The sequence below is a fragment of the Acartia tonsa genome, chromosome 7 (genome assembly GCF_053477335.1).
Source record: "Acartia tonsa isolate MP-2025a chromosome 7, ASM5347733v1, whole genome shotgun sequence".
In the NCBI taxonomy this organism is placed as follows: domain Eukaryota; kingdom Metazoa; phylum Arthropoda; class Copepoda; order Calanoida; family Acartiidae; genus Acartia; species Acartia tonsa.
The window spans coordinates 30,862,087-30,880,611 of NC_137266.1; the positions used below are offsets into that span (position 1 = coordinate 30,862,087).

Here is an 18,525-nt window from a genome sequence, read left to right on the forward strand (position 1 = left end):
AATTGTTATAGGAACCGTCATGTAAAGTTTGATATTGATAGGGCAATTCTAACAAATAGAGCTAACCTTTTGGGACGGAGAGACGTTTGAGCGGACGGACCTACCTTAATTATAGAAAAGCCACACTTTTAATAAAAACAGGAAATTAATACCTACATCATCAAACTATAGAACGTATAACCCTTTACAATACAAGAATGAAACAGCAATAAAAAATATAACAATGAAAACACTTTTTAGTGATCATTTTCCATTAAAAAACCAAGGACGATTTCGTCCTTCCATTGTGTAGCTGTTTTCAAGTTATTCAATTCGAATAATAGAAAGAAAGTGATTGTTTCTGCATGTATTTTTCGCCACCTTTTTTTACAGCACTTGACAGTGATAACTGTACATTTTTTAGCAGGCTACAACCGCATCCTCAAAACAAGAAAAGCTTTAATATGCATCCGCAATGGCTTATAGCCCATTATAGGAAAGATTTTTGTTATTCGATGTAGTTCTTTGCTGACTATAGCTCTTCCTAGGGAGTAGATTCGCATATTTAAAAAACAGAACTGTAAACGGAAATGTTTATAGAATTGAAATAATTGATATTGAATATTCCTTTGTCATGATACTCAAGTGAAGGTCGACATAAAAAGATACAGGGTATTATCAAGAAACAACCAATTTTCAGGAGATGTCATGTGTGACGTTCTAAAAAAGAAATCCTTAAAAAGAAAGATGAGAGAAGTAGAAAAGGAAACTCCTAAAAAACGATGAATTCAGACGTATTTTTATGACGTCACACTCACATTACACTTTACGTATCTCCCAATTTGTATTCGATTTTCTTTATTTGATTGGCAAATGCTTAGAAAGAGTAACATTAAAGGGGGGGGGGGGGGTATGTTGTTTTAGAATTCCGTAAATGTGTGAGTTTTAAGGCTTAAAAAAAGTAATAGAACGATAGTATTCACTAAATATGTGTATACCTCATTGAATAGAACCACAGTCTATAATTCTTTTCAATAAGGAATACACATATTTAGTGAATATTATCGTTCTACTACTGTTTTTAATCTTTAACTCACACCTTTACGGAATTTTAGAACAACCTACCTCCCCCTTTTATGCAGGCACTATCAATAAATCACCACTTATGCTGAATTTTTATCTGTATTCTATTAATTTTGTTCGGATGGACGTACGAATACATACATGATTATACAGAAGCTGCGCTGCTAAAAAAAATAAAATTAAAATAAATTTACAATTAATTTTGCAGAAAAAATAGCAATTGTAATGTATACTGAGAAGCTAACTTGAAAATTTCTCTTTTTACGAATAAATCAACATATTTGAATTGTAGAAGTTTTGCTATAAAATTTAATTGGCTTAACTGTCTAAACGTCGTTGTTAAAGAAAAGGAAGAAAAACAAAATTGAAAAGCAAACTTTCAAGTATCGTATTTCTTCATGTAAATTTATTTTATACATACATCATTTTGTTTATTTTGATGCGTGTATTTTTTGTGCCTTTTTCATACAGAAATCAAACTATGTAGTTCTAATCTATAAACAACGGTTTTTTTTTGGAAAACTCCGTGGACAACTGTCTATATAAGAAACTAGCGGCGACTAGGGGCATCTTTGTTCAAAATGAAAAGTAAAAATTATTTTGGGGAAGTCTTTTTTTTCTAAGGATAAATTCCCAACACCTAAAGAATCGGTTCAGCGGTTAGCAAGATCCTTGGGTACAGACATATACAAATCCTGTTACTTTTATATAAGGATATGAAGTAAGTTTTTAATAATTTTCTATTTTTTCAGCCACGAGAACCACAGTGAGAGCATTGAAATACCAGAGAAAGTGAACAGAAGAATTCCAAAGGTAAATAAAAACTATTTGCTGTGCTTTAAGATCCTTATAATAGCTTGCAAACAATAGGATTTGTTTTCATATTTCAGAAATAAGCTAAAAAAATTATACAAAAGAATAATTCAGAAAAAAATCTTCTAAAAATATCCTAAATAATTCTTTGTAGGCCTTTTCTATTTCGAGAAAAATTTAAATCCTAAATAAGAATGGATGTGAATATAATGTATTTATAACCAAACAGTGAAACCCTTTTTAGAAAAGCAGATATTCTAATCCTAGGGTATTTCTGTGTTTTTGACGGGCTGTCTTTGATAAAATGTCATTAATTGAATTGACTACAAATTCCTTATTTATTGGTGGGTTTTAAAATTCATTAGAATAAAAAATATCAACTTCAGTGATACAATCTTTACAATATTAAGAATTACTGAACATTTTCTCTTTAAAAAACTTTATAATAATCTTTGTTGCTTCGCTATTGATGAAGATTATTGTCCTTTTTCTGTTGTCATTTCTCAAATCTGAAGATATCAGAGATGATAGAAATGCATAAATTGGTGTCCAAATGATTTAACAAAAAATATTTTTTAGGTTAGGTTTAATAAGGAGAGGGGTTATACATTTTTACTGTGGTCTTTTTTTATTTTTTTTATTGAATTAATAAACCATGTTAAGTTTTGATTAAGTTTAATTGGGGCGAAAGAATAACTGTATAGACTGCATAGTTATGAAACTTTTATTTAGCTAATTTATATGAACACTTTTTTTAATCTTCGACTTTTGCTTTTAGTTTTTAACAGAGTTTGGGGCGGCTTTGCTGGTTTAATTTATTTGCTACATTTTTTCCCACAAAAAAATAGCTAGCTTTTCAAGGCAAAAAAATCAATTCATACTATTGAAATTTAAAAAAGAATTGATTTACCGTTTGTTGACCCATCCACAATCCCTGAGTTTTGGATGAATGATTTTTTTGGTTGAAAATATTCATGTTTTCTCTAGTTTGCATTATATGTTTAAGACATTTTTGGAAAAGCAAACAAAAAAAATAAAAATATTTACTTTAAACCCATTTTTTATGTTTATTATTTTAAGCACAGCCTTCTAAAGTCAGATGTAGTTGTTTGGTAGGTTTCATTATAATTTATAAGGCTTAAGCATAAGCATAAGTTTCTTCTATTTTTGCCCGTCTTTTAAGATCTCAAAAACCACTGTATGGGAAAGGTTAGGTTTTCTTTTACAGTAAAACTTTAGTTGGATTCATATTTTTACATTATTTAAAGATTTAAATTTATTATATTCTACTTTAATGGATCTATTATTACTTGGATCTTACGCCAGATTTTCATGTTCTCTAATACAGTGTAACTATATCCATTCCTATTTTAGATCCTGTCAAGCCCTAGAGAAATAATTGTCAACGAGGGAGGTACCATCACGCTGCCATGTGAGATAGATACACTAGGTAACATATTTCGTTTATTTATCATTTTACAAATTTTGCACATAAGCTTTATAAAATACGGATATATTTGTAACACATATTTCAAATGTGTTGCCATCTAATTAAGGAGAATGCTCCTGCGAACAAATTGGCGCACACCATAGGATTGTTGCGACTTCTAGACAAAGCACGTTGCCTGTATTATATTTAAGAATAACAAGGGATGTAGAAGTAAGTGGACCCAAAATTTTATAAACACGTTCTCATTATAGCTGAATACAATTTTTGAGTACTTGATATCTTAAAAGTCAAATGAACAAACTATTCAATAATAATGCTAATCAATACAGAAAGGATAACTTTGTTAATCATTATTATCTTATCCCTTCAGATCCCTGAGATCAAAAGATCAACCATATATCTTGGTTTTGAATAAAATATCTTATATGTTCAGATAACCTACTACTGCTCTGGTACCACGGAGACCACATTCTATCCATGGGGGACAAACCTATGATAGAAGACCCCAGAATTTCGGTAAGATTAATTAATAGTTTGTTTTATCACTACTTTATAAGGTTTTTGTTGATATGTGTCTTTTTCATATTTTTGGTATGTTATTAAGAACTTATAACATGGCGTTTCTTAATAAGTTATCTGTTTGTAAGTCTGCCCAATATTTCTATCTATAATACAAAGTAGAACGATGTCTGTCTGTCTGTCTGTCTGTTTGTTTGTCTGTCTGTTTGTCTGTTTGTTTGTAGCGAAGGATCTCGCTAACCGCTGAACCGATCGGGTTCTCCTTAACAGGGTAGATTCTCATATGTCCCGGGAAGGTTTATAACTATTTTGGGGGAGGGTACCACCACCCTCCCTAGAGAAATTAAATTTTTTAAATTTCTCAATTTTAGAAAGAGAGTTCAACGAAAAACAAACGTCAAACGTAAAATTTTTTTTTACTTTTTCTTTTAAAATCTAAAATAAGAAATTGAATTTTAAATTCGACTCTCTCCTCCTCAAATGCCCCTAGAGGCCTCTAGGGGCGTAGCCGCTAGTTGATAAAAAAGAACTAAAAGATGTAGATGGTTCTAAAATTGTAATTGTAAATAATAGAAAATTTTTAGCTAGAGTACATTTTTATATTTTTCATAATAATAAGTATTATAATTATTTTCTTGGAATTTAATTTTAATTGATAAAACTTGTAGTGTAATTTTAATAGCTGATAAACTACAATTGCAAAATGATGGGTTTAATATCTTAATTTGAATTATTGTACCTCAATAAGCCCCACTTTTACCTAAATTCTTAATATCACTTATTAAAGGATATTTTTTGGCCTCTGTTTGGGAACTTTTGAATCGTACTTATCCCTAAAAACGCACTTAAAATGTTATTTCTTTCATTTTAATAGTTCGAAAAGTGGGGGAGGGTTACACGCATCATTTTGTAGATTGAAGGGATAAAGCCTTAAAGAAAATTAATTCCATTTATCGCAAAGCTATCATTTGTAAGATAATGAATATAGTAGTAGTAAATTGAAAATTGATATTTTGCAGACTGTAGCGATTTTTTTATCTTTGTTCTTTCTTTCAAGGATTTGTAAGGATATTTGCTTCCTAATTTATTATTAAAAATGACTCTAATTTTCATTACATGAACAGAAGAGTTAAGAACTTCATAATTTTAGAAGATCATTTTCCAAAGATATTCTTGAGGAGGGGGGGGGGGGTGATACAGGGGTGATCCCCCACACCCCCCAAAAATTATGTTTGGTATTATACAAAAACATTTATTTAACTATGTTACTTGATATCTATGATAAAATAAGACTTAGCATTATTGCACATTTTTTAATGTTTTATTGATAAATTTTGAGATATAATTGATATTTAACATGGATAATTATGTCAAATATTATATTGAGGCTGATTCAAATTTAAATAATAATTGCTATCTAAAATGTAAACAGGCTTTAAAATTTTTTCATAATTTAGAGTCTGTCATTTGCATTACCACGGGCCTCCTTACCATAATAGGATAACATCCAATTTTTACAGACAGATCAAAATACTATTACCCAAAAATATAGAATGAAAAGATATATTATTCGGTGAGGGTTAAGATATATTGAAGTATATAAGATTATCTTAATCCCTCCTAACAAGAACATTATTAACTACTTTCTTTCACAGACATAGATAGATTTTCAAATATTTTTGTCCCGTAATATTTTATTAATATAAAAATAGCTGAAACTATATGATTAACATTAAATTCCTTTAATGGAGGGCAGATGAGGTCAGGAAATAGTCTTGAACCAATTCAAGATATCTATAAGAGAAAATGTAGTGATAATAATGATATAATTAATGACTATCAGACAGAACATTAATTAGTGTAAACCCCATTTATAACTTTTTTTAAAGACCAAATCTTTAAAAAAAAACCGCACACGTTTTGCATCTTGCAAACTACACAATCATTACAAAAATTAAAATCGGTAGTATCTGATTCTGTCCCAAATACTTATTTCTACATATATGCAATAATACTTTTAGTATGATACAAATAAGTAAGAAATAAAATAAAAACAATATAGATTATTATTTTCTAGAAACATATGAGTGTACAAAAATTGTATGTGATTCCACCTGTTCTAAAAAGGCAAAAAAAGGAACTGATAAATGAAAGTAAGAGGCATAAATGTGAAAATACGTGTGTGGCTTGATTGAACGTTACATAATAATAGACTTGCTTTAAAAATGTCAGTAATTACACATTACAAGAACTTATAGAGTAGATTCGCGACCAAAGAAGCATTAGAAATACTTATTCTTTTTAGTTGGAGGCAAGCGGAACTAAACTGATGATCAGCCTGGCTGTACAGAAAGATGCAGGAAAATATAAATGTCGGGTAAGTTTATTTGAATATTTGTTAAAAGCTTTTTCGCAAGTCAAAAATATCATAATACCATTATGCTGAAACCAAATGAATAATTCATATTTTTGATGTATTTCAAAGTTTACGGCAGAATAGTTTTTCTTAACCTAACCCATTCATGCTTAAAAAAATTCTACCGACTTTTGAAGTGCTATGAGTATTTCTGACCATCCAACAGACAAATTAGATTTTTAGAGATGCTTAACTAAATATGCAAAATATTATTAACACCATATTTCACATATCATTGGAAATACATTTATAGAGTATAGCAATACCTTTAAAAAGTATCATTAGGTCATTTACACGGGTTTGTTGTTCTAAAATATATTTGTTATATTGAGAAGTACTTGTTTTCAATATACAGACAGTTTAGACTGTAATTAACCTATTTCTACAGTTAGGATTATGAAAGTATATTTGTTATATTGAGAAGTACTTGTTTTCAATATACAAACAGTTTAGACTGTAAAATTAACCTATAATACGGTTAGGGCGATGACATTATATTTGTAGATTTTTGTTATCAATCTACAAAGAGTTTAGACTGTAATCAACCCATCTCACAGTTAGGAAGATGAAAGTACATCTGTTATATTGAGTAGTACTTGTTTCTAATATGCAGACAGTTTAGGATGTAGTTAAACAAGTTTTATATTTGAAAATTTTGTACTTTACTTTATTTGTCAATGAATTGAGCATCTCCCTTTTCATATCAAGGCCACTTTCTCATTAAACAACGAGTGAAAGAAAAAATAATTTTGCTAAATTGCTATTACGATTTAACTTTCTTAAAATTCACTAAAACAGTTAAACAAATAAAATTTCTTTCAAACTCCTAACTTCTCAAGACCGATTTCTTTTAAAAGATATATTGTGTTCTTTAAACGCTTAAAAAAGCTTTTACAGTTAGGGAGTTGAATCCATTTTTATAGAAGCAGAACTATAATCTATGATTATGGTTTGGACCCTCTAAAACTGTAATCTACCCTTCCACTTTCCCCTCTCTTGGTGAAGATATCTTCAACGCCGATACGATTTTTGAAATATAAGATTCCACTTTTGTCTCTCTTGTTGAAGATATCTTCACCAAGAGAGGCAAAAGTGGAATCTTAAATTTCAAAAATCGTATCGGCGTTGAAGATATCTTCACCAAGAGAGGGGAAAGTGGAATCTTACATTTCAAAAATCGTATCGGCGTTGAAGATATCTTCACCAAGAGAAGGGAAAGTTGAATCTTACATTACAAAAATCGTATCGGCGTTGAAGATATCTTTACCAAGAGAGGGGAAAGTGGAAAGGTAGATTACAGTTTTAGAGGGTCCAAACTATAATCATAGATTATATTTCTGCTTCTATAAAAATGGATTCAACTCCCTAACTGTTTTAGGCGTATTAGTTTTACTTATGTAAGCGGTAGACTGTAATTATTTTAGCCAGCTCAAATATGTCCATAAGAAGCAAAGCAAACGTTATGCAACTTTTTTTATTAAGAAGTAATAATCAAGACATTTTGTCAAAAAAAAACAATATACTAACTGTTCTTTTTATTTGATTATACCTGTTTTAAAGCCAAACTCCCCCCCCCCCCCCCACTCAAATTAGCAGAAGATATCCATTGTTAATAATATATGAATCAAAATTTGTGTAACTTTTTTTGTGTGTGGAATTTTTGCATATGATCTCTATTATAAAAACTGAAATGATCATATTCCATTAATTGTTTGATGATTAAACAAAGGAGTGGGGTCATATTACCACACAGGGGCGTGCACATGGGAAAGGGGGGGGTTAGGATTGAGTGATGGGGTTGGTTGGGTCATATTACACCACCCCTTTTGTTTGCATTTCGGGGAATAGTTGCAAAAAAAATAATATCTATTCAGCAAACAATTATCTCGTTAATTGATATTAGTATGCAGTGCTCGACAACCGCGGCTTGACTACAGAAACGAAATGACACAAAAATGAAGCTTAGCTATGTTTACCGAGTATTTTAAAGTGTTAAAACATAGCTGAGCTGATGAATGAAAAATGTTCTAAATTGGCTGCTAAAGGTTCAAATTCAACTTCTGTCACTTGCAGCGGCAGCCATTTACAAAAAAAACAGCTTATCCTTGCTGTATGAACTTCTGTAAATTTCCAAAAATAAGAATTTGTAGTTGTGGCTGCAAAGCCCTGCTATTTTGCTCTTTTTTTTTCGAGCATATCAAAACATCCTAAATTTATTTTGAATATAACTCTCTTTCAAAATACTTTTACACGTGTATCTTCTAATATCATGTTTTACTATTCCGTAAATTAGACATTTTTAAAAAAAAAAAACCTTACATTTAAGTATCGCACAATGGAAAAGTATAAAGTTGTATTTTCCTTAAAGAGCTATTAATGGATCTTTTTCTTGGGGCTTTTTCATCTACACAAAATGTGTTCTATAAAACTTAGTTATATTATTCTGTATTTAGAAATTAAAGCCTTTTGTTACGTAAGTAAATAATATTATCTGTCTAATCAAGCAACTTTGAGTTGTAAAGGTACTCTAAAGTTTTGTATGTCCGTCTGTCTATCAGCTTGAATATGATTTTTTACAATGACAACACAGATTTGTAGTCATAACTACAAATCTGATGTTAACTTCTGATGCTTACTTTATTGTTTCAATAAGTTTCTGCTATGGAAATATTATTTCTTGTTTTATACAAAAAGTATTTGAGTATTGTTGTAATATTGAAAACTGTTGGGATCCATAAATCTTCACAGAAAAGTAAACAATGAACAGTATTAACCACATTTTATATACATTATATTCTAATGGCTGCACCTCTAGACTCTTAAAAGTAGGGGGAAATAAAACTCCCTAAACTTTTCCTAAACGAATTATTGTTCAATACTTTACCAAACAGACAGGCATAAAAACATAATATGATGTAAGGGTAAATAAATTTTCAGCTTTGTAAATAAAAAAATGTTCGAAATTTGATAATATATGTATGTATTATTTGTATTTTAGGCAAGCACCCAAGAAAACATTGCAGTTGAACACTCAGTTACCATTAGAGGTAAGAGTACCATTTTCTTTTCCCTAAAAATGCCAAAAAAAAATTGGGAATGTTTTGAATTATTTCTATTCTAGAAATAATAAGAAACATAAGTGCATACATACTTAATTTTTTTTTAATTTCAATGATTTTTATTGATTTGTTCTATTTCCTTTTACTGGAAGTAATCGTTCTAGCTTCTCCATAATTCACTTTGTCTGTCTGTCAGTACGTAATGCTAAGGGGGAAAAGTGATTTTCTCATTGTTTTGTCCGTCGTCTAAACCTTATTTTTTTAAGGTTTTGTAATTTTCTTTGAGTTTTTCCTAATACTTACTCTTTCTTTTTTTTTGTTATAACTACTGATTATCTGCTATATAAATTACTATGTATGTATATTCATTCCTAGATTTTTGTGCTTCGCTACATATGGATGCTGTCATCCTTGTTGTATTCTAAATGAAAGGAATGCATAATATAATCTACTGCACATTATTGTTACAGAATGTTTTGATTTATACCATAAAGAATATGGTATGCATAATAAAGGGTTCTATGCATAACAAGGACGTCAATAACTTTCCTTGCGAAGCGTAGCTTTTCAAAGTAAATTCAAATTAGGGGAGAACTTTTTCATCAGAAAAATAAGACCCTTCATTCATTTTTATACCATTTGAAATTTAAATGAACAAAACATGAAATGAAATAATGCCTAAAAAACTTTTCGTCGCATTCAGAGATTTTATTTTTAAGTTTTAATTAGAATACAAATAAACAGAAATAAGTTGGGGTAATATTAGAGTAGTTATGAGAAGAAAGAAACTAAATAGTATAGAACAGGGAATGCATGCTAAAGCAACACGGAAGAACATACTGTGTGTGAATAATTCAAATAAAAAGCCTCTACTCAGCTATTTTCTTTTTTCTCCCAAATGTTTACATTTTTCTTTTCAGAGAACAAACATTTATTTTTTTTTATTTTAGGAATATTTTTGGAAATATATTTTTTACTTTAAAAGAAGCTTTTTATAGTGTCTACAAAAAATTACGTCACACTGGCCTACCATAGGTAAATTAAAATGTATACTGGCCAGCCATTGGTAATTTAGTCGGTGTATTGGCCTATCATTGGTCATTTGGATTATTTGACGTCATTTTTTATAGGCACTATATTTTAAATTTGTTGAGAAACTCAAAAATTGGTTAGGTATATTCTTTATCTAAATCAAAGAGGCTTTAGTTTTATGGATATTTTCATACTTGTTTTATATCTATGTTATATAAGGTTTATCAGACGATCTAAAACAAAGAATTTAGCCAGTCAAAACAATCTTGATTTATACAAATAGTCTACGCCAGGGAGAGGGGGACATTGTGCTTTTTATTACACTCCCCAAAGTTTTATAATAACGTTTTCTGGCTTCACAACTTTGGGGGATTTTATTGAATTATGATTGGTTGGTTCATTAGGTTGAAGGTCCAAACGTTTCAATCACCAATTGGAATCTTCAGAAGAAGTAATTTTGTGTATCAACATTGGGGATGTACATCAATTTATTGTCCATTGTCTTATCCCTTAAAATCCCTGAGTCTACACATTTCTTATATGTTAACCCTACAAATCTATTTAAAGCAAACTTTTCTACATTTTGTTTGTCCGTTTGTCGGAAAAGGAAAGGTTTGATTTTGAATTTGAATTTGAGATTTTGATTTCTATTACAATAAGGTTTAATATAATTTTCTAATAACACGTTAGAAATGGTGATTTTTATTACGAATTGGGAATTTTTCATTTGTTGATCCCAATTTCTGATTATTTTTGAGCTCACTTTTGTGTATTGTCATTATTTTATAGGTTAAACTTAACAAATTTATTTTCCATAGAAATTTTATATTGAAATGCGAAAACAACAAACTTAACAAACAAAAAGAAAGCTTTAATAAAGATTTTCAAGTTGATTTGGTTTTTAATGCCTGTTATCAAAATTTTGGGTTAGAATGGCAGCTACGGATAATTTTTTTTATAACTGACACCGCCCACAGCTGTTCAGCCTTTTAGGAATAGCTATTTATCGCAACATATCATAGACAGCTTTCCACAGATAGTAAATAAAAAATAAATGAAAAATGAATATGGTATTAGTTTCATAATTTGTATTTTTTTCGTGGAAAATTGTCTTTAATACAATACAGTATTACTCAGAACCGGTTCTTACCTAGGTGATATTTATTGGTTTCGAAGCCGTACTGTAAAATAAATTATATAGTTGAATAAAAGTTGACGATTTCACCAATTATACAATTTATAAAATACAATATTTAGTTGCCCCTGAAGTGAAGGCTATCCAGACCCTACCTGTTCACTATTATAATATTTAGTTGCCCCTGAAGTGAAGGCTATCCAGACCTTACCTGTTCACTATTATAATATTTTGTTGCCCCTGAAGTGAAGGCTATCCAGACCCTACCTGTTCACTATTATAATATTTAGTTGCCCCTGAAGTGAAGGCTATCCAGACCCTACCTGTTCACTATTATAATATTTAGTTGCCCCTGAAGTGAAAGCTATCCAGACCCTACCTCTTCACTATTATAATATTTAGTTGCCCCTGAAGTGAAAGCTATCCAGACCCTACCTGTTCACGCCGGGGACGATGCTATCCTAAAATGCGAAGCTAAACAAGGATACCCCAAACCAGAGATTCATTGGACTAGACAGGTAGAATTTTCAATCAGTTTTTTTGTATGTTTAGAACTCTAGCTATCTCACTTGCTTTTCTTTTTATCTTATTATCGTTTTTCGACAATGCTTAACAATCCTACGATTTTTCTATCTAATTGACAATCTGTGTGTATTTGTAGTTTTTTTCTGTCTGTCGTTTCTACTATATGCCGTTCTTTCTGTATTTTTTTCTATCCTCATTATATACTAATTAAGCTATAAGTATCTATCTGTTTATCTATCTCTCTGTTTTCTTGGGAGGGTTGTGTTACAACCCCCTAAAATACATTGTAAAATACAAGGACCTACATTGCATTGTAAACAAGAACCATATTGATTCAGCGGTTAATAAGATCCTTCGGTACACACAGACAGTAACTTTTATGCCTGGATTTATCTATTTATCTACTTTTTTACTTGTCATTAATCTATTAATCTGTCTAGAACAAGCACAAGTTCCGTAATGGGGAGGAGAAGATGGTTGGTTCATCCATCTGGCTGTACGGCGTCACCAGGAAGGACTCTGGACTCTATACCTGTCATGGAGATAACCAATGGAATTATGTGGCCAATGATACTGTTTACCTGGAGGTCAGTTTTATTCTGTAGATTTCCGATACAAGGCAACTCTATAAGTATTGTGTATTACCAAGTGTGGCTGTTTGTTGCAATAGTACACAAAGTTTTACAATAACGTTTCTTATTCGTTGTCTTAACAAATTTGGGACTTTTATTGAATTTTTTATTGGTTGGTTTATAAAGTTGAGTGATCTATCCTTTCAATCATTAATTTTAATCTGCAGAAATTTTGTGTGTCATCATTTATTAATTTATCAGATATTTTCTTATCCCTTTGGATCCCTTGTTCTTTTTATCCGTTGGAATTTCACTTTCGACCGATACATAACATGTTGATCCTTACAATAATTCATCCCTATCTCAAATTATAGTTCTAAACTGTTTTATAGTCAAAATTGTAATGATTTGACAATTTCAATGTGAGGTGTTCTGGGAAGCCAATAAAGAAATTTAAGGAAATTTGATGTGTTATTTTAATTGAGAAATAAAAACAAAATAAGATCTTCTTATTGAAAGATGTTCAAATAGGTGTTGGTACATTCGTCCCTGTTACATAATTTGCTCAAAATACATCTTTTGAGTGAGTTTGACTTGCACTAAAACTCACTATTTCAAAAAATAATAATAATACCTAAATTTCATAGTTTACTCTTGTCTTAAATAGGTGGACACTTATTTGAAAGATAGAAACATACAAGTTTTAGAAGATGATTAAAGTCCCTCCACAGATTATGACGTCATACGATAAAATAGCTAATGAGAGGCCAGTATACACTGTAATTGGCCAATGGTAAAATTTATGCTATCCTCTCATTGGTTATTTTATCGTAAGACGTCATAATCTGTGGAGGGACTTTAATTATCTTCCAAGTTTTTATTGTTTGTTAAATAAGCTATTTTGTTAAAATCTTAAAACTTGGAGAAGGTGAAACTTGACAAATTTGACAAATTTTTTCTAAGTTTTTAACGGAAATTAATGAAATTAAAATCACAAGAACTAATCAGGGAACTAAAGGAATAAAACAATACCCGAAAATATGTTGTTCTTTACATTCCCAATGATAATACACAGTATGCAATTCGTGGTTGAAACGTTTAGACACTCAACTAAATGAATCAGCCAATTGAAAGTCAATAAGAGTCCTCAAAGTTGTTGAGTCAACGAATAAAAAAACGTTTTTTTTTTTATAAAACTTTGGGGACTAGTGTAATAAATAGAACAAAGTACCCTTCCTCCCTGAGTAATAATATATTCAAGATATAGGAAAGGTTTTTTTATAAGTTAGTTTTCATGCTTAATCTTGCTTGTTTAGGTGATAAAAAGGGGAGGAATTACTATAGATGAATTTTACTTCTATTGTCCTCCTAATCCTTTGGGAAGAGTACATTTAATATTTTATAGCTCTTCATAAAGTTTATGTTATTGTTAATAAAATCTAGAATTCTGCATTTTACTGCACACAGTTGTTATCAGCGTTGTTACTCTAGAATTAGAGTATTGTAAAAAACTAAGTATTGTATTGTATACCTATCTTCTAATACATATATACTAGCGGCTTCGCCCCTTTCCTCTAGGGGCTTTGCCCCAAGAGTTAATAAAAAAATCAAGTACTACTGGTGCTGCAAGTAGTTTTATGGCACTAACTTACTCATAAACAAAAAAAATGGGGGAGGAGATTTTTTTGTTTTTTAGGGTGGTTGCGGGTGTCCCACCCCCCAAGAAAATAGCTTAAAAACACCACAGGAGTAGGTATATTCCCTGAAGAGTAGAATCCAATCGGTCCAGTGGTTACTGAGATCTTAAGGGACGGACAGACAGACAAACAGACATCAAGCTACTTTGTATTATAGATATGTATATACCTACAATCTACATATTCCTGCTAGTATGATCCTTGTTAAAATCCAATCCAAGATACCAAATTTTGGATCATGGAGAGAAAATGAAAGTGGTGGGTTTCGTCGTATTTTCATCTTTTCTCCTGCTTCTGTGGGACAATCATTAACATTTGTCCCCTCTGTCTGAGTTTAAAAAAGCATGTGTTTCAGGTTCTTCACGCGCCTGAGATCGAGCAGCAGGAGACCTTTATCCACACACGCGAGGGAGATGAGGTTGAGGTGACATGTATTGTTCATGCCCATCCACCCGCCACTGTTGAGTGGTATATGAATGGAAAGAAGCTGGAAAGAGACAACAATGTTATTTATAACAGGTAAGGATATAAAAGATAAAAAACTTTTTTGAAGCAGCTTATAGAGCCTGATAAAAAAAATACGTCATACAATACAAATTACCAATGATAGGCCAGTAAACAGATCTATAGTATAGATGAATATACAGATAACGACCTCCACCTCTTTTTCAATGACCTTTTTCGTCTGCTAGCAACTTGTTTTCTGCTACTTGGTTGTGTTAATATTCCCGTTACTAGTTGTTGATTTTCAAAGACCCAATTGAGAGTCGGCACAAGGTCAATGCGATAGGGAAATACTTTATTTAACCCTTTCTAATGGCCAGTATATATATTAATTGACCAACGTAAAATGGTCGTTTGTATTGTTTGACGTTATTTTTTATTATGCACTATAAGTTGCTTTCCTCTTTTGCTTTAATTTAATGATGGTGTTGCATTACAAGCAGAATTAAAGCTTTCATGTAACTATAATCCAATTAAACAAGCAATTTCACATATGTCCTTAATAAAATACATTGTTAAAGTTTTTTTGACATGTGAAAATGCAATTTTAGTCCTGATGTTCAATTAAATTATTGAGATGATGTTTTCTTAGTCACTCAGATATTAAAAGCTTTGCGACTTTATACATAAATTGCCATAAGAATTCTTTATTTGTATCTTTATTTGTTCTGTAGGGGTAATCATCACACCATCAACATTTCTAACCTGGGCAAGTACTATTACGGAAAATACATGTGCCTGGCCAGAAACAAGCTGGGAGAGACATCCAAGACAACCGAGGTCAGCGGCCGGGCAACAGCGGTCATCTACAAGTCCAGCCCGAACGGCGACGACCATTCTGAATACCTGCTGCAATGGTGGACGCAGTCAAACAGTCCTGTGAAACAATTTCGGGTGGATTTCAAGCCCAAGGCTGGCGGGGAAATGGATTGGAGCGAGGAATTTGTCCTGCCCGGCAATGGTGGCTCTGAGGAGCAACAGGTACACGAACCTGGCACCAGCAAAACCTATTCTGGTGAGCTGATCCTGCAGAACCTGGATCCTGGTAAGAATTATGTTGTCAAGGTTGAATCCAAGAATGATTACGGGTGGAGCGATCACAGGAACCAGTTTGAGTTCACAACAAAGCCAAAAAATCAAAACAAAAAGTCGGTGGCGGCAAAAGTGGTGACTGAGGAAAAGCCGCCAAAACCGGAGCCGTCAGTTAGTGGCGCAGGCTCCAGAGCTGCTTTGGTAACTTCACTCTCAGTGCTCCTTCCTCTGGCAATGCTGATAAGTTCAACAATCCTCAAATCATGTCTTGTGATATCTTGAAACTAAAACTACAATTTATCTATGTTTTCAATTTTTTGTTCCAGTTTTGAAAGTTGACCAAGCCAATCTAGTTAAGAGTTACGCAACGGCGGTGTAAATGTTATTTCTATAATTATATGTATGTATCCATAATGTACATATTTTCAGCTTAATATGTGAAAATTCATGCAGTGCTTTATATGTTAAAATTAAAAACAATATAGTCAAGCTTATTATAATTATCATTAAGAGTGATCGGTAAAAGTGAATTGCTTCAAATCATGTAAATTCTGTTCTTAAATCTCAAAAATATCTAAATAAAATGTAAAAAGATGGTTTATTTTAAAAATAGTAATTTCAATAATGAAACAAGGCGATTACATTCATAAGTAGCATAGTTAAAAAGTTTATTAATCAAATTAGAAGAAATAAACAGTTTAAGTTTTAAAAATTATTACTGAGTTATAGCGTTATCCAACATCTAGCTAAACTGCAATTAGAATGAAGAGGGTGTTATGTTTACCCAAATATATTTTTTAACTTAATTTTCACTCTGGTGAATTTACTTTTTTAACTTGCAGTTTACTATAACCCTTTGACGTCATATTCCAGCATACCTTCAGGAGTAGCTACGTTACTAAAAATTTTAATTTCTAAGTAATTTGTTATTCAACGCCATAAAACTGTTCTATCCATTGCAAGTGAAATATTGATAGATAGATAGACTGATCAGATCAATGCAATCTAAAAGTGAAATTGATATGGAATTGGGATATTTTTTCTAAAGACACTTTTCAAAATAGACACTTAAACTACTATAATATAGGTGATATAATAAAGTTTTCCTAATTTTTCAAAGATTTTTAAAATTCGAAGATTTTTAACCATAAAAATTCTTTTGAATACTCTATATTGATAATGTTTTTAGAATACTTATTCCAATTCCTGAAAGTAATTCGTTATTTGAAATTTCCAGTGATTATTATTTTAAAGTATCAAAGATTTTTGAATATGTCATTTCAAAAAAAAATTTGGACAAAACAACCCCTTAAATTTTTGTTGATCAGAAAATATCATCAAATAGTTTTTTTTCTTTTTGTTATGATTTCCCTTTATTTATCAAGTTATTTAATAATAAAAATGCCAAAGAAATCCTTGATTAAATTTTTTAATTGGACATCTTGACATAAAACATTATGTAGTATGGTTTTATTGAATTAAATCCCTTTTTTGGCCCTGAGATGTCAAAGGCCCTTATCAACAAATAATGAATCTAGACTATAATTGTTTTACTCAATCTTTTAACCCATATTATGTATATTTGTTTTTTTAAGAGGAATTAAAAAGTTTGTATCCAGTCGCGATGCAAATACTTTTAATTTTTAAGATGTAAACAAAAAATTTTAAAGGTAAAGTTCAAACTAAGTTTTTTTTAAATTTCAACTTAGAAGCAAAAGTATTTTTATGTAAAATCATAAAACGCTAAATATTTTTAAAATAAACGTAAATAGATAAAATTATTTTTTTTTTGGTGAATTGAAATAGATATATGATTATGAATATTTTAGTTGTTATTTTTGTCCATTTAAGTGAATATCAAATAAACATGAAAAATTTGAAAATGTTTGTTTTTGTTGCTAGTTTTATTTGATAGGTATAAAAAAAACTATTTTTAATAGCTATAGCTAAGATTTGTCTGTATGTACCTTGTTAATCTGCCAACACAAGTATTATATTGCTCCCAATATAGATAGGGACAACAAGTTGGTGATATGTCTAAACTAAATAGAAATTGAATGTCAAGAAAATAATCCACATTTGACAGGGATGAACAAAACATTTTTGAATATCATGATTAGACTTAAATATTATGTTTTCAAAAAAGATATCAGTTACAAAAGAAGATGTGCATCTACTTATGCAATAGTATTAACATGCGTAATTTATATTCCCTAAAAAAAAACTATTGGAAGCAGGGTTCTTAAGGGACGGCCGTTAAATTGTTGTCCATACCCAATTATGATACACAAAATTATACCGTTTATATATTACGTTCAGTGATTGAAACCTTTGGGCACTTTACTAAATGAACCAACCAATCAAAATTCAATAAAGTCCCCAAAGTTGTTAAGCCAATGAATAAGAAAAAGTTGTAATAAAACTTTGGGGACTAGGGTAATAAGAATCCCAAGGTCCCCTCCCTCGCTGAATTGGATGTATTCAATGACGAAACTGAAGGAAAGAAAAAAAATGCAGTTGTGATGATTTGATAAAATGATACAAGTGGGAAAATGATTGCATATCCTACAAAGAAAAACTAAATTGATTAACAATATCACTTAAAAATCTGTCTATGTGTCTATATTAGACTTTAAAAAAAACTAGACTTGGTAATTCTAAATTTCCTTCTATATTCTGGGATACTTTTAAGCTACAATTTTTGTATTA

General features: G+C 30.7%; 1 protein-coding gene across 1 annotated transcript in view; it reads left to right on the forward strand.

The window, feature by feature from the left end:
- Nucleotides 1–17,699, forward strand: part of LOC145325264 (lachesin-like) — a 37,315-nt gene extending 19,616 nt beyond the window's left edge. The window contains exons 3-11 of the mRNA XM_080168204.1: nucleotides 1,815–1,875; nucleotides 3,250–3,325; nucleotides 3,759–3,841; nucleotides 6,150–6,221; nucleotides 9,259–9,307; nucleotides 11,889–12,004; nucleotides 12,452–12,598; nucleotides 14,636–14,799; nucleotides 15,459–17,699. Of these exons, the coding sequence (XP_080024330.1) occupies nucleotides 1,815–1,875; nucleotides 3,250–3,325; nucleotides 3,759–3,841; nucleotides 6,150–6,221; nucleotides 9,259–9,307; nucleotides 11,889–12,004; nucleotides 12,452–12,598; nucleotides 14,636–14,799; nucleotides 15,459–16,098 (1,408 nt within the window). The 3' untranslated portion in view covers nucleotides 16,099–17,699. The remainder of the gene's footprint in view (nucleotides 1–1,814; nucleotides 1,876–3,249; nucleotides 3,326–3,758; nucleotides 3,842–6,149; nucleotides 6,222–9,258; nucleotides 9,308–11,888; nucleotides 12,005–12,451; nucleotides 12,599–14,635; nucleotides 14,800–15,458) is intronic.
- Nucleotides 17,700–18,525: the final 826 nt, after the last annotated feature.